Source organism: Centruroides vittatus, unplaced genomic scaffold (genome assembly GCF_030686945.1).
Source record: "Centruroides vittatus isolate TY-2023 unplaced genomic scaffold, ASM3068694v2 contig_273, whole genome shotgun sequence".
Taxonomy (NCBI): Eukaryota; Metazoa; Arthropoda; class Arachnida; order Scorpiones; family Buthidae; genus Centruroides; species Centruroides vittatus.
Window position 1 is genome coordinate 129,113 of NW_027121739.1, and position 26,215 is coordinate 155,327.

At 34.3% G+C, this 26,215-nt stretch overlaps 1 protein-coding gene across 1 annotated transcript in view; it reads left to right on the forward strand.

Annotated features, from left to right (window-relative positions):
* Window positions 1–2,520: 2,520 nt before the first annotated feature.
* LOC136971896 (uncharacterized) overlaps window positions 2,521–26,215 on the forward strand; it is a 29,501-nt gene continuing 5,806 nt past the window's right edge. The window contains exons 1-9 of the mRNA XM_067266421.1: window positions 2,521–2,635; window positions 13,356–13,475; window positions 16,650–16,769; window positions 16,840–17,068; window positions 17,144–17,397; window positions 21,808–21,983; window positions 23,718–23,913; window positions 23,988–24,165; window positions 24,816–24,943. Of these exons, the coding sequence (XP_067122522.1) occupies window positions 2,566–2,635; window positions 13,356–13,475; window positions 16,650–16,769; window positions 16,840–17,068; window positions 17,144–17,397; window positions 21,808–21,983; window positions 23,718–23,913; window positions 23,988–24,165; window positions 24,816–24,943 (1,471 nt within the window). The 5' untranslated portion in view covers window positions 2,521–2,565. The remainder of the gene's footprint in view (window positions 2,636–13,355; window positions 13,476–16,649; window positions 16,770–16,839; window positions 17,069–17,143; window positions 17,398–21,807; window positions 21,984–23,717; window positions 23,914–23,987; window positions 24,166–24,815; window positions 24,944–26,215) is intronic.

The window sequence follows — 26,215 nt, forward strand, 5'->3', positions numbered from 1 at the left end:
TAAAGACATCACGTTTATGGACAATATGCTGGCAAAGAAAAACATTAACATTTCTTTCCATTGGACCAAGGGACATTCCGGAGTACTAGGAAACGACAAAGCGGACTTCTTAGCAAAGAAGGCCATCTGTAATATAGCTGAACCTACCTTCTTCTTCGTCCCACTCAACAGGGTCAAAGCTCAGCTCCACGAATTTACTATCAGTAGGTGGCAAGAAAGGTGGGCTGCTGATTCTACGGGAAGGAGCACTTTTGACTTTTTCCCAACCATCGAAGAGAGGAACAAAGCGAACCACTACACTCCTGATTTCCATACACGCAGATCATCACTGGGCATGGCGGCTTTAAACACTACCTTAAACGTTTCTTAAACAAAGGCAACAGAATGTGTGATTGCAAGAGAGGAAAAGAAACACCAGAACATATACTGTTCCACTGCCCAGTATACTCTACCCACCGTGTCCAGCTGAAAAGCGTCATGTACTCCCAAGGGTTCCATTGGCCCTGTCGGGAAAAGGACTTTCTCTTCAACAAGAAAACAACAACTGCCTTCAAGACCTTCATCTGCAACACAGGGATCACATCTCTGAACTTTCATCCTAGTACTAACCAGTACTCCAGTAGGCGTTCCTCTTCTGATCCTGCCACATAGATCTACACGCGGCTTTTTGTAATCTTGAGCCGATAGTAAGTCCGATACGGTACCCAGGACCTTCCCAAGATAGGAACTTGTCAGCAAAGGTTGTCGCGAATGTTTGCCTTTCGTGTATTGTCGTGGTATTGTTCTGTTATGTCGAGCCCTGTGGCTCGGGCTTTCGTCTTTGCACCCGCGTTCTGCTTCTTCAAGGCTTGCTCATTGTGTTCGGTGCATCGAGACCGAGTGTTCTGTCGGGCGCCTCTTCACTGTCGGGCTCTGTTCCCCCACATTGGGAATGTTATGTTCTCATCTGGAGGGTTGTCCATCACGCGACCTATCTTGTACCCCTGAACCTGTAGTAAGTCCTACATGGTACTCAGAGTCCCCCAAGACAGTGGTTTGTCGGTTTATGTTCATCCGCCACTCGTGCTTTACTCGGAATTCCATTTAACGGCGTTTGCTTCGTTGTGTTCTTTGTCCACTCCCAGTTGGTGTTTGTGTGTTACCTCTCCTTTGAAGGAGCATTTTGTTCTTGTTTAATTAAGCGTACTGTAATTGTTGGGTTTCATTTGTCACCTCCAATTTGGAGCACCCACATGAGGCCCACACTCTGCGGGCCTAGGCCCACGTTTTGTAAAAGCTTATCTTGGCATTACTTATCTTTGTCTGGTACTGACCGCTCATGGTCCTTTCTTCACACTTTTCTATCATCCCTGCCCCATCCTTCCTCCCCGACAGCCGGATGGCCGAGCGGTCAAGGTGGCAGCCTACCGCTCTGGGGACCCGGAATCGAATCCGAACGGGTCGAATAATCCCTAGAAATTTTTCGGGGGTGGTCTGTTCAGATATGTCGAGCCCTGTCCCTCACCACCCGGTCGCCCCATTGTGGGCCTGGCCGAACCCATAATGGGCCTACTAATAGAGGCCCTCTTAGTGCCCACAGGGTGGAAAGAGTTAAAAAAAAAAATCCTTCCTCTCCCTCTCTTCTACTTCTCACTTTTCTTCTAAGGCTAAGCCATAGGTACGGCCTTCTAAACTTTTATAGTAGTAATAGTATATTCATATGTGTCATTTTAATTTTAAATACAGTATAAAAAATAAACATATATTAATCGTTACGTATCCAGTAAGAAAAATCTTTCTTAAGTAGGGTGATCTCTTCTAATTCTTTCATTTCGTTCGACGGGAATTGTTTGATTGGAATTGCACGTTGCCAAAGCAATGGTCACAGTACTGACACTTTTACCAGCCTGCCGTGGTTACGGTGGACTCGAAAGTGATGACCAACTAGTTCCCACCAGGCGGAAGGGTAAAAAATTACACAAATACGGATTCCATTGCTACAAATGATAAATATAAACTTACAGCTGTTTAGACCGTACGTTTTCGTAGGGACGAATTACGTGTTAGTAAACACAAGGTCGTCGCCGTGTCACGCAATGTCTGCAAGGTGTCGAAGGTGCAACATAAAAAAAGTGTTCAGCAAAAAAAAATAGCCGAGTTATCTGGTAAAAGTGACGTCGCATATAGGTGACGTGTCTCGTTTGTATGTTTGTCATTTACAAGGTATTACTCCTCAATCGAAATAACAAAAGCTATGGCGACTTCAAAAATGCAGAGAAAAAAAATAGTTCTAGGAGTTTATAACTGTAACAACATTTAAGTCACCTACTCCCATAAATGTTTTGTTTATAACATGTCTTTTTAGCGACGTTTCTTTTAAAAATATCCATTAAAAATGGATGTTGCATTTAAAGTAAATGTTCACTGATTATTTTTAACTTATCTACTCAATCAGTATTGTGTTCTTTGTATTCAATGTATTTTATCGGTATTCTCGAGATAAATATTTCATAAAATTTATTGATAAATTGATAAAATAAGTTTTAGTTTTGTTTTCGAAATTTTACATCGTAGTCGATTATAAAGATGAAGAGTTCAATATTATTTTATGCACTGATTTTTCTGTCTTCCATAAAGCTTGTAGTTCCTTTCGAAAGTAAGTACAGTATTTAAAGTAGTTCGTAATCTTTATTATTTATTTTATGTAAATTAACAGGAACATGTCGAAACAGCCAATTTGAATGTAATAATGGAGCATGTATTAGTAAAAGTTATTGGTGCCATCAAAACCATTATAAGAATTATTGCAGCGATAGAAGCGAGAAAACAAATTGTCATTTATGTAAGTTTCTACTGGTATTACTTTTTCTTTTCTGTTCTAAAATATAATTAATTAATATTTACCCGTAAAAATACCGTATACAATATATTGAGTGTTTCTTGAAAATGCGGTTCACTGGCATAGCCTAAATTTAAATTAGATAGGGCTGCCAACAAGGGCGTAGTCAGGATTTTTTCCAAGGGGACAAAAATAAGATAACGTTGTTTATTAAAAAATGGTTCTATTTGAACTTGTGAACCTTCGCAGAACAATCTTATTATTTCTTCTACTGTGAAGACCGTATTTTTCGTATCACTGCTATTTTGTTTATGTTGTTTACAACTAAGTTCAGTTTGTGACTAGCACAGTGAAAGTATAACGCTCTCGTATACATTTCTCGAAGAATTTTCTGGACACCACCATCATTTCCTGTCATAGTGGAACACCCATCGTATCCTTGTCGAACGCACACTTTTCTGGACCAAGACCTACTGTTCTATAAAGTTTGTAATTGCAGATGCTAGAGATATTGGATCCATGTCAGTCAACTCTACAAAACCTAGAAATTCTTCACGAACCATCTTCTTTTCTTTGTTAAAATATCTAACCCCAATAGAAAGTTACTCTTTCTGTCATGTCACTGCTCTTGTCTGCCAGGATACTATAAGTTGATGCTTTCTTTATGCCAGTAGTGATGTCGTCTCTAATGACGTTGCAACGTAAGCTGATTATTTCATTTTTAATCTGCTCTGACATGTATGTTGCATTTTTGCGCCCTTTTCTATGTGGTCTTTTAAAATGTGGTCACCAGCGTCAATTTTGAGTTTGATCACGTCTTCAAAAACACCTTCTTGACGTTCTTTGCCCCTCAAAGGAAGGTCATGTATAACACAAAAAATTACAAACAAATGGAAATTATTGATGCAACAATTTTCCTGTTGGTAGGGAGAAATCAGTTGTACTGTACATACACCAAAGGGTATATTTTCAACATTACATTTTCCTGTTGTGGCCGCCGATTTGTGACACTGAGATGAAATGTGAGGTTTCTCGAAATCGCGAATGTCTTTATAGCGAGTAAAAGGCCTCATTATGAGGCCTTTTACTCGCTATAAAGACCCGAAACACTATGCACATTAGTTGGTGGAAACAACACACAATAAATGCACGGTGCGCCCTTTAACTTTTTGGAATACGCTAGACAAGGAGCCTAATTCACCAACTGGTTGTGTTTGAAATTTCTTTTTAATGGCACATCATCCTTAGCAAAGTCATAACTTGGAGTTGGTAACCAACAGTTTTTTAAAACTTTCATTTTTTGAGATGAGGTCATACTAAACAAATGTCCAATCCACATCATTCTTAAAATACCAGCCGAGTCCGCATAAGTCGACACCCCAAGAAGTGAAAATGTGTCGAGTTATCTGATGTGACGACTAAAGCAATGTTGAAAAAAAACCACAAAACTACAATTAATAAAATACAGTAGTGCGTTATGCAGCAGTATAGACTTACAATACATTGTGTCCTCCATTTACAATTACTCTGTAGATGAAAAACTGAAAAATTCGTTTTGTGTTGTTTGTTTTGAACATTTAACTGTCTCGACTTTCTTTTTCAACGATCATGAACGCCTTTAACAGTATTGCCCATCGAAAAATAGATGCCGAAAAATATAAATATATTTTTTGGACCGTGTTGAAGAAATTAGCGGCTTCGAAGGATGCTTTTGCCATATCATTAACAAGAAGATTGAGAGAGTGGCTACTACACGGAACATAGAATACTGGCGAATTATATTGTTTAATTTTAGATTGCACTCCTGCTTTATCGCCCCTCATATTAAACCCGGTGTCGTATCCCGTCCTCTGATATCCTGCAAATTTAAACTCAAGTCATTAAGTTCTTCAATTATAATATCAGACATTTGTTTTCCTATGAATCTTTCAACTGGTAAGAAGCCTAAAAAGCATTTATTAATTTTAATTTCAACATCAGCGTCAAATTTATTGATTGAAACATATCTGATTACAAGAGTCATTTGCTCTACCTTACTAATGTCAGGAGTACACTCTAAAATTATGAAAAAATATTTTGATTTCATCAATAATATGAGACTTTACACTTTGAAGCAGCAGATCTATTATCTCGTTTTGTATATTTTTCCCGAGACAGTGAGCTTTAGTCTCTTTTTTTAGCACTCTTCCATAATGGGATCAAATTCAGATAGCAACTCATCTATTTTTAAAAAATTACCGTTTTTATACTCAAACGACTTGTCGCTTGTACCTTGTAAAGCCAGACTAATTTTACCATGCATTTTAGAAATTGCTACGATTCTTAGAAGCACCTCGTTCCAATGATTTCTTTCGGCATTAATAATTCTTTGAGAGGCCGCATCTATAGTTTTACAACACTTTAACCTTAGGTTTATTTCTAGCCATGATTTTTGGGCCTGAATAGAATTTTTGGAAATTTCATGCTCTTTTCAAGTTTAGCCGAGGAGCTTCCAACGTTTAAAATCCTCCTTTGAAAGAGAACTAACTATACAGCCGACAATTTTAGAAGCAGTAAACGCAGTTTTGTAAAAGAGAGTACACTAGCACGTCTCGTAAAACTTGTTCTCCATTGCTTAAAATTCGCGTATAATAATTTAAGGCTAAATGTCGATCAGTGTCATTGGAAGAAAATTTATATCATTGAATTTTCGTCCGATGGAGAAAAAATTTTTTAAAAATTAGAATAAAGACTAAGTCTGCCCAAAATGGGATCACCTTTTTTATTTTGTGTTCCAAGACAAACACTTTTCGGCGACTGACCTTCCTTTTTAGGTTACTTGTCGCCGGAAGGTTATTAAAAAGTCCTTTTAAAACACATAAACGTCCAATTAAAATTACAAAAAATTTCTTAAAAAGGAACTGGTGACATAAAACAGACGTCTTGCTTACATCCATCTTGCCTTTTTCTGGGTGTCTTGGCTGCTTTTATCCACTGGGAACAGGCGCTGGAAAATGTAGATGAGACAGCTGACCCCTGGCGACGATATTTGTAGAGTTTTCATCATTGAATTTTCGTCCGATGGAGAAAAATTTTTAAAAAATTAGAATAAAAGGCAAGATAGATGTAAGCAAGACGTCTGTTTTATGTCACCAGTTCCTTTTTAAGAAATTTTTTGTAATTTTAATTGGACGTTTATGTGTTTTAAAAGGACTTTTTAATAACCTTCCGGCGACAAGTAACCTAAAAAGGAAGGTCAGTCGCCGAAAAGTGTTTGTCTTGGAACACAAAATAAAAAAGGTGATCCCATTTTGGGCAGACTTAGTCTTTATTCTAATTTTTAGAAAATTTATAATTATGCAATGGTTTAGGTGGACCTTGTCTTTCTAAAAAACGTCTTTCGGCGTCTCTTAAAATCCTTGGCACAATGATGGATCTGTACTCAAAGTTTGTAGAACGCTTTCTGTGGGAGTCACGTTGGTGTCAATTTTTTTAATGCTTTCATCTGGTGATGATAGAGTCAGAGTGTCGTCAGTTCCAATTGATTTAGAAACGTCGTCCATTTGTTTGTCGTCATCATCTCTGACGATTTGGTATTTTCTTTTATAACCGGAATTGATGTTGGATTCTCAGAGTCGTCATTTATTTTGATTCAACTCTGGATATAATTTCTTAACGCGCCAGCTTGTTTTGCCCTTTCGGCTTCCTTTTCCAGCCATTTTTTTTTTGTACTGGTAACCAGACTGTTTTCTTTGACCGTTAGACATTCTGGAAGAGGCACGCACATAACTCAAATTAAACAATGTAAACTATAAAATAATATTTAAAAAAATGAAAATTAATCCTTGTTCTAAATAAGCTAAAACCGTAATTAACATAACTTCAAAATTATATTCTGTCAATGGACATAAAAAATATTTATGGCTTACACATAATATTTTTCGTATCCTGTGAACGTAAAGAAAGTCTAGTGTTTTTATATATGTGTTTTACAATAAGAAATATTTTGCAGACCATAAAGAGTCATTAAAAACAATTTTATAATTTTGATTTTGAGATTTTATTCAGTTCAAGTATTCAAATATATTATTATAAAACGCGTTTTATCGAAGCAATGAACTTAATAAATGTCATATTATTGATTCAAATAATTATTTTTATAAAACAAAAACATAAATAATTATACCTATAGAATACATTCAAATTTAATACAATGTTTTATTGATTTAATAAACAGCCCTTTTTGATAAATTAAATATTTATTTTATTTAAAAACGCTTTCATTGTTTCGATTCGATAATCGATTGACGATATACTAGTATCTATCAAACTAAACAACAGCCTAATTATAGATGTACTTACCTTTAAAAATAAGAAATCGCACTTAAGTAAACTTTATGATCTTCCACTTGTTATTTAAAATTTATCTTGTATACTAATACTTTTTATCAATTAACAGTACTTCTTATACTGGAATTATGGATGCAGATATTTATCCAGTATAATAAATCCTGTTAATTGATAAAAAGTACTAGTATACAAGATAAATTTTAAATTAAGATAGAGGACACAAAGGCATAATAAATAATTCCACTTGTTATCACTACCGACGTAATAGCAAGAATAAAGCTATATTTTAATGAAACCGCTCTTTTATAATTAGAGGTAAGTATTCGCGTTTTTCATGAACTATAGAAGGCGCTGCATTTTAACATAATGGCTACTCTATGTGGGTCGCTTGTAACTAGTAATGTAAAATTAGTCATATATTACTGTCAGATTTAATATATGCTGCTTATACCTGCTTATCGAAAAAGTTTATAGAAAGAGAACAATTATTGCTAGCGGACACGTCATTATGTGGTATCGAAACAAGTGAGCGAGATCGTTCTATACATATTTGTGCCCTTCGTGTTAAAACATCAGCTTTGGCATTGTCTTATCAGGGCCGGATTTACAAGTAAAAAGCTATGTAAAGTGTTGCTTAGGGCTTAGACTTTCAAGGGGCCTCAAACATTTGTACAAAAAAGAAAATTGAAGTCAAATTTTGTAATAAACATTTTTTTACAAACCAACAAAGTACTTTACTTTTTATTTTGTATAGTATTTTCATTAATTTTTTTTTGTAAGAATTAACATAAAGTCTTAAAAAATTGATAAAACCAATTTAAAAAAAATTTTAATGGAATGACTATAAAAATTTAATTAAATTCAGTTACAAAACAGAAGACTAGTGAAACCTCATCTTTTTCTGTCAAACCTCATTTCTGTTTATTGAATGAGAGACATAGTCTGATTTAATTCTTTTGTTTTTATGATTGACTTCTAAAACTATGAAGGATTGGTAAGGGGGCATTCAGAGTTCACTTAGGGCTTCGAAATGCTTAAATCCGACTCTGTGTCCCATACAAAATTACTGGCATTTTCAACTTTAATAAAATATCTTTTAAAATTGACAACATAACTTGTTCATGTAAAACTGGACAATCGGGAAACTGCCAATTCTTAACAGTCTAATCCACTCAGAATTAAGAGTTCGCAAATATAACCGACCGATTTCCGAATAATCACCTGTTTTTAATGCGGGTAATAGACGAAAAATTATATTAGGCTCCCGTAAGACTTTGAAATTGCCATTTGGAACGCAACAGAAACCTTTGCTTTTTCTATTGATATTCATCTTTACTGCTGATAATACACAAAAATGAATCAAACGACCCAGATAGAATAGTTTTGTTTTTAAACACCAGAGGGCGAGCATCCGGTGAAAAATGCGAATAAGCAAGCCTATGCATGTTCAAACACAAGCTGAAGCAGCGCTCTGCTTGCGTACTAATACAATTCTATTCAGAGAAGTATATGCATGATCAAACAAGTTCAAGCACCGTCATTTAAAAATTCCGCGTTAATTTTTCAATAATAGTGTAATTATTTTTAGCTTTTAGACATAAACAATATAAATACGATATGCACTGTAAATTTTTAGAGAACGAAAAAGTCGATACGTGAATTTTCTATTAATTGAGTATTTAACACATTAATATTTTTTTCATACTTACAGCCCAAATGGTGCCCCGGCCCACTCTAGGGGCGGGCCTGCTTCCAGCCACGATTCAAACAAGCTTTCTGGCCGCGCAGTAATATTATAACATATTAGAGAAGTTGAGGCGCAAATACAAACGTGAAATTTGTACGACAAGCAGAAGTACACATTTGACGTTTTAAGTCCAGGTAAAAGAACTTGCGGCGCTCGTTCACAACATCACGTGACTCAGTGAACGTCGCGCATTGGCTCACGGGAAATTTTTTGAAAAAATGGCAGATATGTTTAGCATCAAGGGTTACCAGCAAAGGTAAATAAACAAATTAAACTGTTTAAAAAGATTTATAGGATGTTTAATAACACTAAATAAATATCTTTAATTAGCGTTTTCTTCTACTGTATGATTAAACGATAGGAGTCCCTCATAATTTTGTTGAGAGAAGTAGTGGCTTATGAAAATTCGAAAGCAGCTCGGAAAATTAATTTTTAGAAAATTTACAAACGTCTTACGCTGTTGATGGTAGAAGATGCCGTGGAAGAACAAACCTACCTTAAGATAAGCTATTATGTAGACAAATATATGTATATTCTATAGGCACTTCACATCACTTGCTTAAAAATTAAATAATTAAATAATTTCTGGGTTAAAATCGTTGTTTCTTTACAATAATATTCGTAAATGCTTAAATAATCATAATTTTTAAAAATAAAACAAAATTTTAACCACAAACACAAAAAAATGAAGAAGTTTAAGCTAATCCTTTACTCGCCATTCTAGAAGTAGCACACGCCATTATCAACATTCTAGAATTGCCAGATGACGGCGCTCATCCATCTGCCTTTCACGTTTTGGGCAAAATACGCTTCAACCTTTCTATTGAACTATTACTTTTTCGTCTGACTAAAGTAGCCAGGGTGAGCGAGAACTCTACCCTGCCTCACCATGGCTATGCCCTGGTTGCCAAATAAATTTAAATTAGAGAAATTATTTTTATACGTAACAGCATTATATTTAAGTAAAAATAAATGTTAAAATTTATAGAAAATTCAATAATTTTAATTAACTTTTTTTCAGCAGTAGCACTTTGCCATAGGCTAAGCAACTGGAAACGATCTTATTGTTCTTCAACCGCAAATATGATATTCTAATTTATTGACACTTTTAACACTTTCCAAACGTTACCTGTATCGGCAATTTTTAAATTTTTAATACCTAAGGAAAAATTAGCGTATTATTGACCGTTTGGTTTCTAAGCTATAAACAACTTTTACTGCTCTACGATTATTGATTTTTCTTCTTTTCTGTAATGAAAAAACTTTCGTTGCCTGAAAAATAGAGCATGGGAAAGATTTATATATACGGTACTGTTATATATAACAGAGAGACAGTATGGAAGTAATAGTAGTAGTAGTAGTAAGACAGGTATCACTCTTTGGTACAACCTGTGTTATGGAAAGAAGGAAGATGGGAATGGGGAAGAAGAAATGGGGTAAAAAAAGGAGAGGGAATGAAGGAAAGATTGGAATCCATGGGCATTCCGTGACGGTGCTTATAAGGAAATATTTAGTAAAAAATACAATAACAATGACAAGAATGTTACAGAGGAATACATGTTGGGAGTGCTATGTTACAAATTGCAAATAGCACTAACATATGTGTAGGTAGTAAAGTATATAGAGTATGCAGATTAATATTGGTACTAGAAATTACTTGTTGAGTGCTGTTTGACAAATCGCAGTTACCACAAACATAAGGACCAACGATAAACGTATGTACTGTTCATTATTCAGATTAACAATAGTTCAGAAATTACTGTACATGAGGAGTGCTATGTGACAACGATAGATAGTACAATCGTATTTACAAATGACAAACGTATATACAGTATGTAGATTAACTGTGCATGAACTAGATACAGATGGGAGCTACGTGCCAGATTGCAGGTAGCCCGAATAAATTATCAGGTTACAAATGTATTTACAATTGACATTCCTAGGGCTACACTAAAAGCACAGACAGTGATTTTTATTAACGTGTGGTGTTAACATCGTAGTTCAGTAGATTTGCATGGCTACGAGGGTTCTGCCGCTGACTAAGTGTTTTTCGTTCTCTCTGTAAGCACTTGATGCTCTGCAGATAATTATTCAGGTGATTGTACATGTCTTTCTCATATACTAGGGCTTTCAGAGGACACGGGCAGTTATGGTTGTTACAAAGTGCAGTCTCCATGAATCTTTCTCTGTTGCTGTCAAAGGGTGGACAATCAAACAATAGATGACAGTAGTCTTGTTTTGTGTTCGTGTTGCACCTGCAGGTCTTCCTGTCTCATAACCGGAACCAGTGGAGGTAAGCGTTGAAGTTCCCATGGCCAGTGAGAATATGAGTCAAGGCAGAGTTGGGAACAAGATGCCTGCAACTAGCCTGGCAGAAATGTCTGGAATGAACCCATGAGTGGGATGGCCTGTAGTGCAGTTGTCCAGTCTTGCCAAGCTTGCAAAAGTTGGTTATGGATCCATTTATGGATAGTGGAAGACAGTAACTCACTGTAAGAACAAGGAAGGGAAATGCAGCTCTTAGCGAGAGCATCAGTTGCCTCGTTCCCCTCCACCCCAGAGTGGCCATGGACCTAGTTAAGGGTGATGTAATGGTGGTGGTTATTACTGATAAACATTTTCTGAATAGTGGTAACATTGTAGCCATTGTCGTTGGTGATAGAAATTGAACAAAGAGCTGTAATGCTGTCTGTGTAGATGATTATTTTCTTTTTGGGGGGAATCAGTCTTCATTGATGTGATGGAGTGCTTTGGTGATGGCGAAAATCTTGTGGCCGAGCTTGAAAGCAGACCAGTGAATAATATTACCTCCCTTCTTGTACGTGATAAAAGCTGCGCCCACTTGATTTTGTTGCTTGGAATCGTCTGTGTAAATTTTATAATCCTGGTCCTTCTCATCATGGTAAGTGAAGACCTGGATGTTTATGGAAAGTGTCATATCTATATACGAGTTTGGAATTTTCTTCTCGATACCATTGGTAATGAGGTTTTAGTAGATTTTGTCAAGAATGTTTGGAAGAGTTTTGTGTTGAATTTTATCTTTCCAGTTAGAGATCAATCACGTTTTTGAGATTCCATGACCAAATAGCTGCTTTAATTTTAAGGTATAGAGGGCAAAGTCTGCTTATGACCAGAAGTGCTGAGGTGGCACAGTACGGTAGAAACTGGCAATTTGTAAAGCTGCAATTTTCTGGACAGTGTTAAATTTTTTGATATTTGCTTACTTGTAGATGGTATTTCCACAGATAGGGGCAGCATAAAGTATAATTGTCCCTATGGCACCCAATTATATTTGATAGCATTGCATCTGATCTCCCAGTTATTGCTGCTATACTAATGAGTTTGTTGAAGACAACTGTTATTTTTTTGCAAATGTTTTCAATGTGCTTTGTCCAGTGCAATTTTTTTCTTCAGGCTTACCCAGAGGTGCATTAAGTCTTTTTGTAAAAAAGGGGTGGCAAAAATTACAATTTAATAAAGTAATAATTGCATTACAAATACTAGTCGTATATTGCTTGCTCGCCAGCTTTAAGCTGGAACAACCATTCTTCACTGCAGAGATGACCTTTCTTTGCAGCCTACAAGAGTTGGAGCCTAAAAAAGATTTTCTTCACTTTGAAATTCAATAACGCTGTACCTTTAGCTAAAAATTTCAGTAATTATGTAGGAAGATTTGTTTATTAGGGGGATTGATGTTACTAAATTTTAGTGGTTACAGGTTGACATGGATGGGGAGATAGAGGGCGGTTCGAGTGTTATGTTTCGCGTTTGGTTAATGAAGTTTTACTTGCTATTAGCATTTACAACTTTATTAAAATAAAACCCATCCCTATCCCCAAAATTATGCTTTCTGCCCTTTTGTAATAAATAAAAATATAAAAATTTTGTTCAATAAAATATTATAACAGATTACGCCACTCGCAGTTTGTTTGTTGCCAGGAAAGTTAAGCAACCCATTGCTGGAATATATACTTGTTAGTTTTCACTTAAGTGTTAGTGAGTAAATGGTAGCAACTACCAACGCTTTCATCCAAACAAATGTATTCCATTTTGTCAACTGAAATTGTTATTGCGCTCTACTTGTTAGGGGTTAATCTTGAGAATACATGAAATCCGAGATCAGATATTGAAACCTTAGAGGCAGAAGGCCTTGATTTACTATATGTGACCTTCCGATTTAAATCTAAAGTCACGTTATTTCAATCAAAAACAGTTAATAGATAACCAACACTTTGTTGTTTAAAAAAAGGTGTTGTGTACAAAGGTAAGCTGCTGCTAATTTAAGGTGGAGAGCATAATTTAAATTAAATAAATTAAAAATATATGCTTTGCACTTCATAAGAACCTGAACTAAAAAATTACAACTAATTATAGTAGTTGGCACGTAGATGTATAGGGTACTTATAGTATTTAATTAATAAATTCTAATAAATTTAAGTTATATATTTTATTCATTTGCAGACCACCCGAATTGTGCAAGAGAACAAATTTATTGCAAAAATAACAAAAAGTGTATACCGTTTAAATGGGCATGCGATGGTTACAAGGACTGTACAGATAACTCCGATGAAATAAATTGCTGTAAGTCCTAACACAAATATTAATTGCTATTAATTAATATTATATAATTATATTCTTAATTGTATTTTAGTGAGAATAATGAAGTCAAAGGGTGTATAATCTCGAGCTGTACTTAACAACACACAAGACTCACAAAGTGGCCCTGCTGTTGTTCTTGTGACACAATACTAATAAAGACAAGTTCCCACGTATGTAAAATACTTGATTTGGTATCTGAAACTTACCGGTCAATTTTAAAGACAGAGGAGCATAAGCAGATTTGGGAAAAACTTTCTCAAGTACATAGCCGTTTCAGCCAAATACACGGAATCTTTTGGAAACTTGGAACAAAACCTAGCCCCTACTAGTATTTAGTAAAGGACAGGGGATCTAGCCAACCTATGCCACTATTATCAAAAGTAACAGACCAATTCAACGAAGCTCAACTACTAGGGTGTTTGATAAGTCATTAAACAGAAAACTGCAAAGAGAGGGTACTTTTGGCAGCCCAAATTTTCTGGTTTACACGAAAGAAAACATGGACCACCAAAAAAGTTAAAGACACAATTCTAAATATAATCGAGCCTCAAAAACACCAAATCAGAGTCAGGGCAGAATTTCTATCTGTCTGCCAAGTCAGCACTGTTTCGAATAAAGACCAGATGAATGAAAATTGTAGGCACATGGTATCGCAGTCACCCCGCACATCAGAAGAGCAATTGTAGGTCTGAAACACATATCATTGTCATAGGCCAATGTAAACGCCGATGATTACATTCCTCAAATAACTGCTGCGTATAGAACTCCAAAAATCTGTATAGAATATCTCTAATGAAATTACTGCACAAAGCAGCATAAATACGCAGAATGCAATTGACTAGATAGACAATCCTGGTGCAAAAATTGCAAAATAGATAATAAATCTGAAGACAAAGGCTATAAACTCAGAACAGATCACAATGCATTTGGTGCAGGCTGCCCAAATACAGTCTCTACAAAGGCATCAATGATTCAACAAACCAACTATAGACAATAGAGGAACTCAAGGTAGCACGAAACAACAGTGCAACATAAAGCTAAACATACTTCAAATCAATCTTCAAAGGGCCAAGACCCCAACTTCCCTCCTGCTTAAAACAGCAGAAGATAGGAAGATAGGTGTTATAATGGTACAAGAATCATCTTTTATAAAGACTACTTTCCACATTTTGTGAAATGGATGACCTTCCCCCCACGTGGATAATGTTAAACCAACAACTGGTATCTTCATCTGCAACCCAAACGTGGACACTCAATTCCTTTCCAAACTCAGTTTTGAATATGTCACTACCATATCCATACATAGTAACAGTATCAACCAGCTTTTCATACATCAATATATTGTTCTCCGTTTCCGGACATTGGACCTCTGTTGGATGTCCAATATCTGTTGGAGGAACTGGCTTTTATACAAACAATCTCTTCTACACTCACCAAGTAGCCAAGGTTTGCCCTCCGGGATTTTATATCTTGCCCGACCTTCTGGACTCTAGTTCACAACTTGTGATCATCTGCAACAGAATTCCGGGTTTCTTGGTGCAAGGGTACACTGACATCATGGTGGTCTTTGTTTCCAACAAAACTGCAACAATGTGGCCCCTATATGCAATATCATAATGGACACCACCCATAAATTGAGCACTGATAGTAAACTTCCTATAAATTACAAAAAAGAGTAAGTACATCATATTTCAAAAAAACACTAGCCTTCAAAAAAGCCCAACCATTAAAATCATCAACACAAGAATTTCTAGGGTGAAAGACTTAATTAACTTTAATAAAGTAAAAATTGAATTACAAATACTAGTTGTATCTTGCTTGCTCGACACGTCCCATCACCTGGAACAACCATTCTTCACTGCAGAGATGACTTTTCTTTGCAGCCTACAACTCTGCACAAATAGGTAAAACTTTTTCCGGATCTCCTTACACTTCCCCGTCTTTAAATTTGACCGGTAAATTTCAGATACCAAATCAAGTATTTTCCATAGGTTGGAACTTGCCTCTATCAGTATTGTGTCCCAAGAACAACAGCTGGACCTCTTTGTGAGTCTTGTATGTTGTTTAGTTCAGCTTGAGATTGTACACCGTTTGACTCAATTATTTAAAAATAGGTAATACGCAATTTGCAATTGGTGTGAAAGCAATCACTTCAGTGGACAAATGTACTAACAGGTACAGCAATGTACTCAAATTCACGCAAAAAAATGCAAATACAGAAATGCGAAAAAAAACGATTCGGGTAATTTCTATACGGATGTTTGTGTATTTGTTTGTTTGTGTGTGTGAGAACATGACTTTCTTCACGTTGAAATTCAATAACGCCTGTGCCTTTGGCCAAAAATTTCTGAAATTTTGTAGGAAAGTTTGTTTATTAGGGGGATTGATGTTATTAACTTTTGTTTGTTACAGGTTGACAGGGGTGGGGAGATAGAGGGCGGTTCGTGTGTCTTATTTCGAGTTGGGTTAATAAAGCTTTTACTTGCTATTAGCATTTACAACTTTATTAAAATAACACCCATCCCTATTCCCAAAATTAAGCTTTCTGCCATTTTATAATAGTTAAAAACATAAAAATTTTGTTTAATAAAATGTTATAACAGATTACACCAAACGCAGTTTGTTTGTTGCTGGAATTTGTACTTATTAGTTTTCACTTAAGTGTTAGTGAGTAAAAAGTAGCCAGTACCAGCGCGTCCATCCAAATAAATGTATTCCATTTTGTCAACTGAAATTGTTATTGCGCTCTACTTGTTAGGGGTTAATCTTGAGAATAGATGAAATACGAGATCAGATATGGAAACCTTAGGGACAAGAGACCCCGATTTATTATATGTGGACTTCTGATTAAAGTCGAAAATAACGTTATTTCAATCCAAAATTTTTCCTCTGAAAACAGTTAATAGATAACCAGCACTTCATTGTTAAAAAAATTTAGTGTACAGGGGTAAGCCGGTACTAATTTGAGGTGGAGAGCCTATTTTTAATTATATTTTTAATTTATTTAATTTAAATTATATGCTCTGCACTTCATAAGAACTACAACTAAAAAATTACAACTAATTATGGTAGTTGGCACATAGATTTATAGGATACTTACAGTATTTAATTAATAAATTCTAATAAATTTAAGTTATATATTTTATTCATTTGTAGACTACCCAAATTGTGCAAGAGAACAAACTTATTGCAAAAATAACAAAAGATGTATACCGTATAAGTGGGCATGCGATGGTTACAAGGACTGTACAGATAACTCCGATGAAATAAATTGCTGTAAGTCCTAACACAAATATTAATTGCTATTAATTTTTATTATTTAATTATATTCTTAATTGTATTTTAGTGAGAAAAGGTTTACGAATCGAGGATTTACCTGGAGTAAGGCAAAGTAAGAACAAAGCTCTTTCGTGGTTGAGAAAACAGAGAAAATCAGATTGGGGATGGGGCAGAGATACAAATCGAGCCATCGTAACACTTCGTCTTTCCGAAGAAGTCGACCTAAACACTACTAATGTAACCAATCAATTAATGTTCAAGCAACTGAAACTTCAACTTTCTCAAACGTTGCTGACGTAATAATATATGAAACACGTTTCCATTTGACGAATTATCTAACTTTATTCCTAACAACAAATGACTTTTTTTAGGAATGACATTAAAGACATCAAGACTTACGAAATAGCCTCTTATGTCAATTCTTTACTTGCCGTTTGTTCTAATCCGAAAAATTTTGAAGAATTCGATTTAGTGGATTTATTGGAAGTAAGAATTGAAGAGTCTGAATCGATAAACCCTGCAATTGCATTGGCAATATGCAATTCTAATCAAACTATTCGTCCGAAAGAAATGAAAAAATTAGAAGAAGTTTTCCTGCTTAAGAAAGATTCGCCTCATCGCATAGGTAACGATTAATACATTTATCTGTATAGCCAATAGATATAAAATATAATTAAATAGTTTTATAATCAGTACGTAAACAAACTATAATATATTCTGTAAAATATTATTGATGTTAAATTTAAAAAGCAATAATCTATACAATAGATATAATTTAAATGTAACATAGAAGATAATTGATTTTCGTATTTATTTCTAAAGAAATTAGGAAATCAGATTTATGAAATTATAAAAATTGAGTTTGATAGTAAAATCATTATGAAATGTAAAAGTTTTTGGCAAGATATCTCTCCCAGATGGATCGTGCAGATTCTTTGCCATCCAGAAGCCATCATTGTAGGCCTACCTGGACCGACAATTGGCATGGGAGAAATAAGTTATAAACAAGGCAATTAATTTGCTTTAAATATTTGAAAATACAACGATTTTCGTGTATTATACGATCGATTATTAAATTATTAAAAATAAGAAAATGTAATAATAATAATCATTACAATGCATTGCTATACACTCATTGCCATAAAAAATAGCGCATGAAGAAGGAGTTGTCGAATCGAAAGAAATTATATGTGCGATTGTAACGGTGATATAAGAAAGTGATTACAAAATGAAAGCAAAAGGACCATTTATTTCAGGAAAAACTACAAATGAGAGGGTGATCTAGAACCGTATTGGGCAACCTGTTGTATAAATACACGATGGGATACAGATGGGCACGGGTGCGGTTTGGTATTCTTGTGGCACCATATCAGTCCACAGTTGCTGCAAGCGGTGTTGTAGTTCGACAAAACTCTTACGTTTTCCAACCAAGTTATTTAGCTGATGCCAGACATGTTCGATGGGTGACAAATGAAGGGACCGGGAAGACAAGAGAAGTGTGGCAATGTGTCAGGAGCAGTGCCATGATACCCTTGCCATGTGAGGTCGAGCATCGGCGCGTTGGAAAATTGTTCTTGGGAGCCACGAGAGGCAACACGTGTGATTGCAGAATGTCACAAACATATCGCTGGGCTTTTTAGTCCTTTGTATCACTACTAGAGGTCACTAGCTGTCGTACGTGATGGCACACCAGCTGTGGGATGCTAAGATCCAAACCTTAGGATTGAGGTGTTTATGGTGGGTGGCTTGTCAATGGCGGCACATGTAATGGACTTGGCGGTACCAATTCTTTTTTACTCGAGCAGCTGAAAATGGTACGGCGAGACACGGAGACTTGAAATAATGACGCCATCTGTGTTCAGTTGGTTGGCAACAATATGTTTGGCCGTGTGCATGTTTATCGAAGGGATGGCCTCTCGGCTAATGGTTTGCCGAGAGGGTACATGAGCCTGGGCGCCGTGTTGCCAGCTTACTCTCGTTCATTGGCTCCAACACCGTATAGTGTTGTCAGAAGAACCCAGGTGGTTGCTATTCGATGATTCGACCATTCCGCTTCTCTCTACCCAATGATCCTTCTCTTCTCAAACCCTGTTAGTTGGTCATATGGTCTTGGATTGTGACGTAAAGACAACTCTGTATGTGTCCCTCATTGTCAAAGATACTGGCCAGGGTACTGATTCGTAGGCACCCTGTTAAAAATCGATTTTTATAAAATTATTGACAACAGATGTCAGCACTTGACAGAGACCTCTTGTCTATCGTGTTTCTGAATATTCGAAACACGATAGACAAGAGGTCTCCTCTTGTCTATCGTGTTTCGAATATTTGTGTCCATGTGGTGTTTGGTTGACTTAATAAATGTTAGTTAATGCGTTATTTCTTACATGAATTTTTAGTGGTAATGTTTTATTTCATTTTTAGTATATTCATGCAATAATATTACTATAATAAGTCAACAAGTCATAAATATTCAAATTGTGATTTTCAGTTCTGGCATTTTAAATAATTTTTATTTTTTATTTTAATGTAAAATATCAGCAAATATTACATGTATTACTACTGGTGATCATGTGTTAATTACGAAAATTTGTACTTTTCATCGCTATCAAGTGAATAAAGTATATTAGTTGGATATATTATTTGATAGCAGAATAAAAGTTTTGATCCCAAACAAATGTTTGATATAATGTGTGATAATATTAAAACAAAAAATAGTGCATGCATAAATGTTATGGAGAATCGTAAAAACCAATATTCGACATCGTTCTGGCTTATTGCCAAAAACAAACTAGGTAACCGGAGACTGTTAATTTTGACAAAATGTTACAAATTTTCACATATAGATGTCAGTTCTGATGTACAGTGGGTGATCCATTAAGAAACAGTCTTGGAACATAATCTGTTCCAAGACTGTTCGTTAACCGATTATCGATATACCACAGGTTTTTATGAGAATTTGATTAATTCGTTCTGAAGACCTCAAAAAATAAAAAATATATACTTTCTTACTACGGTTATTTATATGTAATAATAAAAATACATATATACGCAGTCTTGCATCTTTATTAGTCACGTTTTTTCCGTTCGTGGGGGTTAATGAATCTGTCTAATGTCGATTGCTTTTCTTTCTTCTTCAGGATTTTACAGAAGTAATTAATAGCATTGTAATTGTAGAGATCCCCAAGCCTACTAACCTCAACCTGGTTTGGATGCCATTCAAAGACCGTTGTTCTAACACCCTCCCACTTCTTCAAAAGATGTTTAATAACAGATATCGACATTAATTATCTTTTTCAGAAGAAAACATATTTTACCGAGTTTCTTGGCATTCTGTCGTCAGATCCGTTTCAGGTTTCATTATGAGCTCTTCAATGTTTTTTTATTTCTCAGATATGATTTTTGTTACTCCTTTACCTGCTTGAGTATTGATAATACAGTATCTTTCTTAGATAAGATTGAAGTGCGGCATACTGTAGACCTGTTCAAGCCATACTACCCAGCAACATTAGACATTTTGTCCACTCTACCTCTGCTTTTATACTCTTACCTTTCGAAAATAAATACCAATGCAAAACTTAACGAGTGCCCGCGAATACTATAAAAGAATTGTTTCTGTCAGAAAAATATAAGTCTGGAATTACAAGGAAGAGTTTCAAAGTTCGGTGGAATACTGTCCAATCAGTATATACCAGGTTCGATGTCGAAGTCTCCCGCGATCCGAAAAGTTTCTAATTGTTGCCTGAAGACAAGGGAAGACAAATCGGTATTCATTATTTTACATCGCTTCTTCTTGTGTTTGTTCTGTGAGGTGTTCTTTATCCGAACTTTCGCGAAAGTGTTCGTTATCCGATTTGTTCGTTAACCGATCACCCACAATATTATATATTTTTATTTTAAATTTTCTACTAAAATGTATTGAAAAATATCGTATTTAAAACTAAAAATGTTAATTAATGTATGTAATTTTCATTATACGAATATAATGATAATTTAATTTTTGGTGAATTTTTAAAATAATATCGCCTGACTGACCTTGACTGACCTATATTACCCTCGGTTGTCTTATAAACGTAAACGAGAAAGCATGGTGAGTAGTCAGGAAAACTAGTTATACATCGTCCCTCTGCAACAGACAAGCTAAAGACAATGCCCTTGCGTGCTTTTTTATAAGCCAAATGGACAGCATTTTAATACCCTCTGTCGGCATTATACAATGAACCATTACGCTATAACTCTGATCGTTTCCATATCTGCTCGAGACTTATGTGTGCCAAGATTTTGTACCGATACAACTCCTTGGTGTTCTGATTTTTATGGAAATATAAATTACAAAGTTGTTACAAGGTCTATATTAAAATTATTTGTAATTATAACTTTAGACTATCTAAAAGAGCAAAAAACTTACTTCTTCAGGAATATTAAAATTATTTAGGTTATTATTTCAATTTTCGTAAAACATTACGAAAACGTTTAAAGTTTATTATTAATTTTTATACATTTTGACTCTTATTTATATTATCATAGTGGTGCAAATGCATTCGTATCAATAATATATATCAATAACTTTATCGAATTTGTATGATTAAAAGTAGAAAATTTGTCAGAACATATGAAATAGTTAATAAACAGGTGTATGGCCCAGGGTATTTGTGAAATGATTCACGTAAATGTAAATTTAAATTCTAATAACCAATTATAAATGTAATTTTGGCATTTGTGTCTTTAATATATACAAAGTTATTATATAAATGTCTAGTAGGACATATCGTATTATTAGGACTTTTTGTACTGGTGTCTAGTTTCTGCGAAAAACAATCTTTATTGTTTTTTCTGAATAAGTTTCCTCAATTTGCAGAAACCGGACATCAGTACAATAAGTCCTAATAATTCGATATGTCTATAAGGACATATCGAATTGTTTACATTTAGACTTGTAGACATTTATATAATAAATTATAAATTTAATATGGCACATTTGTGACTGTATATTTAACTGTAATTTAGGTATAAATAATTCATTTCTTAACTTATATAGACTCTCAAGCGTATGCTTTGATGGCATTTTCCTGTCTGAAAACTCGCACTAAGCAATTCCCATCACTTCGTAAATACAAGTTTATGGATTTCAACGAAACGATAAAAAATTTGTCTAAATTGCAAAATAAAGATGGTTCCTTTGGAAATATATATACAACAGCCGTTCTGCTTCACGTAAGTTCTTGTTAACATAACATTTTTGTAATTATCTCCACTTTTTCAACCAAAATCATTCTAAAACATAGCCACGAAGCGAGACATGTTTCTTATATATTCATTGCATAAGTTGAGATTATGAACTTAGAAACAATACCCTGGTTGACAAAATACAGTAACACCCCGCTTAACGCGGGGGATGCGTTCCCAGACGACAAAGCGCTAAGAGAAACAGCGTTAAACGAGATGATTTTAACATAGAGTAAATAGAGATAGGTAAACACGCGACCAAAAAATAAGCAATTTTACTATAATTTTAAGTGATTTTTATATAAATTTTTGCATAATAATACGTAGTATATGTGTTAAGTAATACATAAACATATGCGCACAGAAATGTAAAGTTAATTTTTTGTGAAGAAGGTCCTGGCTCTTCTGAAATTCTTGCTTTTGCGATGAAGTCCTGTAGTTTCATTGGTTGTTTTCTTTTTCTTTCCTTAAGCAAATGTCGGTAGCAGAAGAAAGCATTCAAAATGCCCCGTTTTGTTTTGGCACTCCTATCAAAATCTGGATCATTCGCTACAATTTGATCAACGATTTCGGTTATCGCTACCAATCTTTTTCTAAGGAAATCTGTAGCAAGTTCTTTGGGTTCCTCGTGTTCACAATCTTTATTTTGCAGTTCTACATGAATCCCTTTTTCTGCCAGTTCTTGAAGTCGTCGTTGGCAAGGCTCTTACCAGAAACCTGCAGTAATTCACCAATATACTGCTCGTCACATCTCCTGTATCGATTAAGTTTACAATTTTGTCAACCTAACGATACAGTGATAAACTCTTCTCAATGAAAATTCTTAGATACCTCTAGTCATAACTTCTTCCACACTCCGTTCATGCATTTATCAGTTAATTTTTGCCACGCGAAATCGATATTTCCTATAGCACCATTGATGTTATATTTTTTCCAAAATTGAACAAAACAAACATAGATTTAAGTGAAGTGCAGCGCTACGACGAATTGCCACCTTTTGCTGATTGGTTCGTGTTTGGGAATAATCGTATTATATACGAATCAATGAAATACCGCGTTAATTTGAATCAGCATAAATTTTGAGCGTTTTTTAGGCGTCAAGCAGACCGCGTTATATTGAATTAACGTTAAGCAAGAAAGCATTAAGCGGGGTCTTAGTATAACTCGATATTTATAGTTTCCAACTATCATTCTACTCCGCGTAACACTCCGCAACGGCTTCGCACATTCCCACCTCAAAATTATTTTACCGTATTCTCGATTGATTGTAGTAAGAATTACCATATTTTACGGACTATAAGTCGCTACGGATTATAAGACGCACCTGAATTTTGGAGGCAATTTTTCGAAGAAAAAAGTGCGTCTTATAAGCCTCTTAAAAGTCCGTAAAATACGGTAATATACGGCACGCGATACCAAACGTTATCATTATTAATACATGTATAACGTATAAAGTGCTGATGTAAACAGTGCGAATCACTAGCAACACTTCGGAAACAATCATTTTGTTACTTGAGGATATACACCCCGGCGTTACGTAATTTATGATTTTCCAGATTTTTGTCTGTCATACACTCATATTTTTTTACACACTATAGTTAATAAAATATACAATATTTTGCATTGACACAACAGAAAATTTATCTGTTGTAAAACTCGAGTATATACGATATTATTTTTCTGTTTATCAATGGTCGCTTATGCCAATTTTATACAAAACAGGCGTTGCTCTCTATTGAACAACACGGGAACAAGGAGGGAGAATGGAACGTAACACAAGCGATTAATTATCTTTTATCGCATCAAAAGCAAGACGGTTCGTTTGGAGATGGTTTATCAACTTATCTAATACTTCCAATACTCAATGGAAAAACATTTGTTAATTTGGGAAGTCTCAATTGCAGTATGAACCGACCACGTTGGTATTTTTATTTATTTCACTTAGTAATGCTTTGAAATTCAATTAATAATTTTATTCTTAAACAATTGCAGATAACTTGACAATAAAAGAAGAAATCGACTCTAGAAGAACTGGAAAACATCGGGTGAATTATTATATCATCGTTGGAGAAAATAAAGATATTATTTTTAGTCTCTTTCTTAATGTTCCTATTAATTCCACATTTTTTGAAATCATGCAATTAGCCGAAGAATTGGATGATAAATTTAGGTAATTTCTGTGAGAAACTTTTACATTGTTTTATTTTTTTACGAACAATAAGAGAAAGTTAAGATTAAAACACGTTTAAACTCTGAATGAGATTAATCAGAACCATTGAAAAATTTACTGTTACATTCACAATTTAAAATAAATTCTTTCACATTAAAAACCAAATTTAGGCGTCTCTTTCGTCCGAACACCCACAAAAATCAGATATTTCGTATTTCGTCTCTTGGTAAATGCTAATAATTTATATGGATTATTAAATATAATGTTTAGGTGAAAAATATGTTTTAATTAAATGGGAAACCAGTAATTCAATGGTTCGATTGAGAAATGTGGAAATTTGTTTTTCTGATTAGAATTTTTCTATATAATTATTGTTCTAATAAAAGTTCTAATTACAATAATTAGAACTTTTATTCTAATTATTTTAAAATTTACTGATAAATTTTATACTTTGAGACAACTTTATATATTTTTGATAGGAAAAGTAACTATAAATTACTAGTAACGTAATTAGGTAATATGGGTGGCATATAGTCACTCAAAACGCTATTTTATCTTGACATTTACAGCTTATTTTGTAATAATTAATAAAATTTCATTGAAAAGTTAAGAAAGTCTCGAATGTAAAAGTATTAAAAAATGTCTTCTAGATTCAAATCCATAGATTATCCGTGGGGAAAATACATCTACTCTATATTTGGAATAGTTAATCATCCAGAAGAAATGAATTATTGGCAGTTGTTTAAAGCTTCTGACATTTCAACACCTTTAAAGCAATGTAAGTATTTACACGCTTTTTTATTTCTTCTATACATTTCAATATTTGTCTATGAATTCTGATCGATCTAAATCGAAATACAACTAACAAAGTACAGAATGATGACAAGTTTGCAACGCCTGCAGGTTAGCAATTACGTAAATGCCCCCTTCATGCTTTTAACAAGATTTAGTTACTTTTTGCTGTACTTTTCTGTACATGTTCGTTCATATTGAGGACTTTATACTGAATTATCATTCAGTCTGAGGTCATCAAAGGTCCTACATTAAGTATAGACTTTAATAATACCATAAAATATTTAAGAAGAATAAAATATGAGGTTAAGCTCCGATTCGTCATTTATTGAATTTGTCCTCGAGATATTTTCAAAGTTCAAAACCGTAATCTTATAGATGGAAACTTAGGAATTTACATGGCCGTTCTTTGGATAGGGTATACTTTTTGAAATTAGACATTTTCTTGAATTATTCTGAGACTAATTCCTAGGTCACACTATAAATATTTGCCTTTAATCATTCTAATTTCATAGACGAAATTGTTAACCTTTTAGGAATTAATCACGGATATTATTTATTTATTCACACTTTGAATTAGGTTGTAAATACTCATTTAGTATGTATATTGGTAATTATTTGTACATTTATCCGTTCCCACTCTAAGACGTTTTCGGAAACATAATTCAAATGTTGTATAGTCCAAGGGAAATCAGAATTTCAACAAAGAATTAGTTCTTAAAATGGGAGATCTACCCCGTATGTGTATTTAATATAGAATTTAGCAGAATTAAATTTGATATTTGACAATAATTTGATTATTTTATATAATTTCTTAGTTTATTTTGTAAATTTTCCAGCTCCTGACAAAGTGATTCCTGGAGAAGATGAGACTTACGTTTACTGGTATAAATCAATAATTGATTAAACATTTCTTGCAAAATTCTAAATGTGTTCGTGAATAAATACTTAATTTGCTAAATTTATTATGAGAGTTACCAATTTATAAAATAAGTCATATATGGTCCAAAATCAGTTACTCATTTTAAACACAACCTTTGTTTTGATCAAATGATTTGTAACAAAACCCTCAATCGCTTGCAAGAAGTTTGGATAACCAACTTTCCGGCCTCCTTATGTGTACACAGTATATATGGAAAATTAATGTTTGGTATGTATAACAATATCATATACTTCAATACTGAAGTTTGTACTACCTTTTAATGCTAATAATTGTTTTAAAATTTCCATTTGTAATTTTTATGATATAATTAATAGT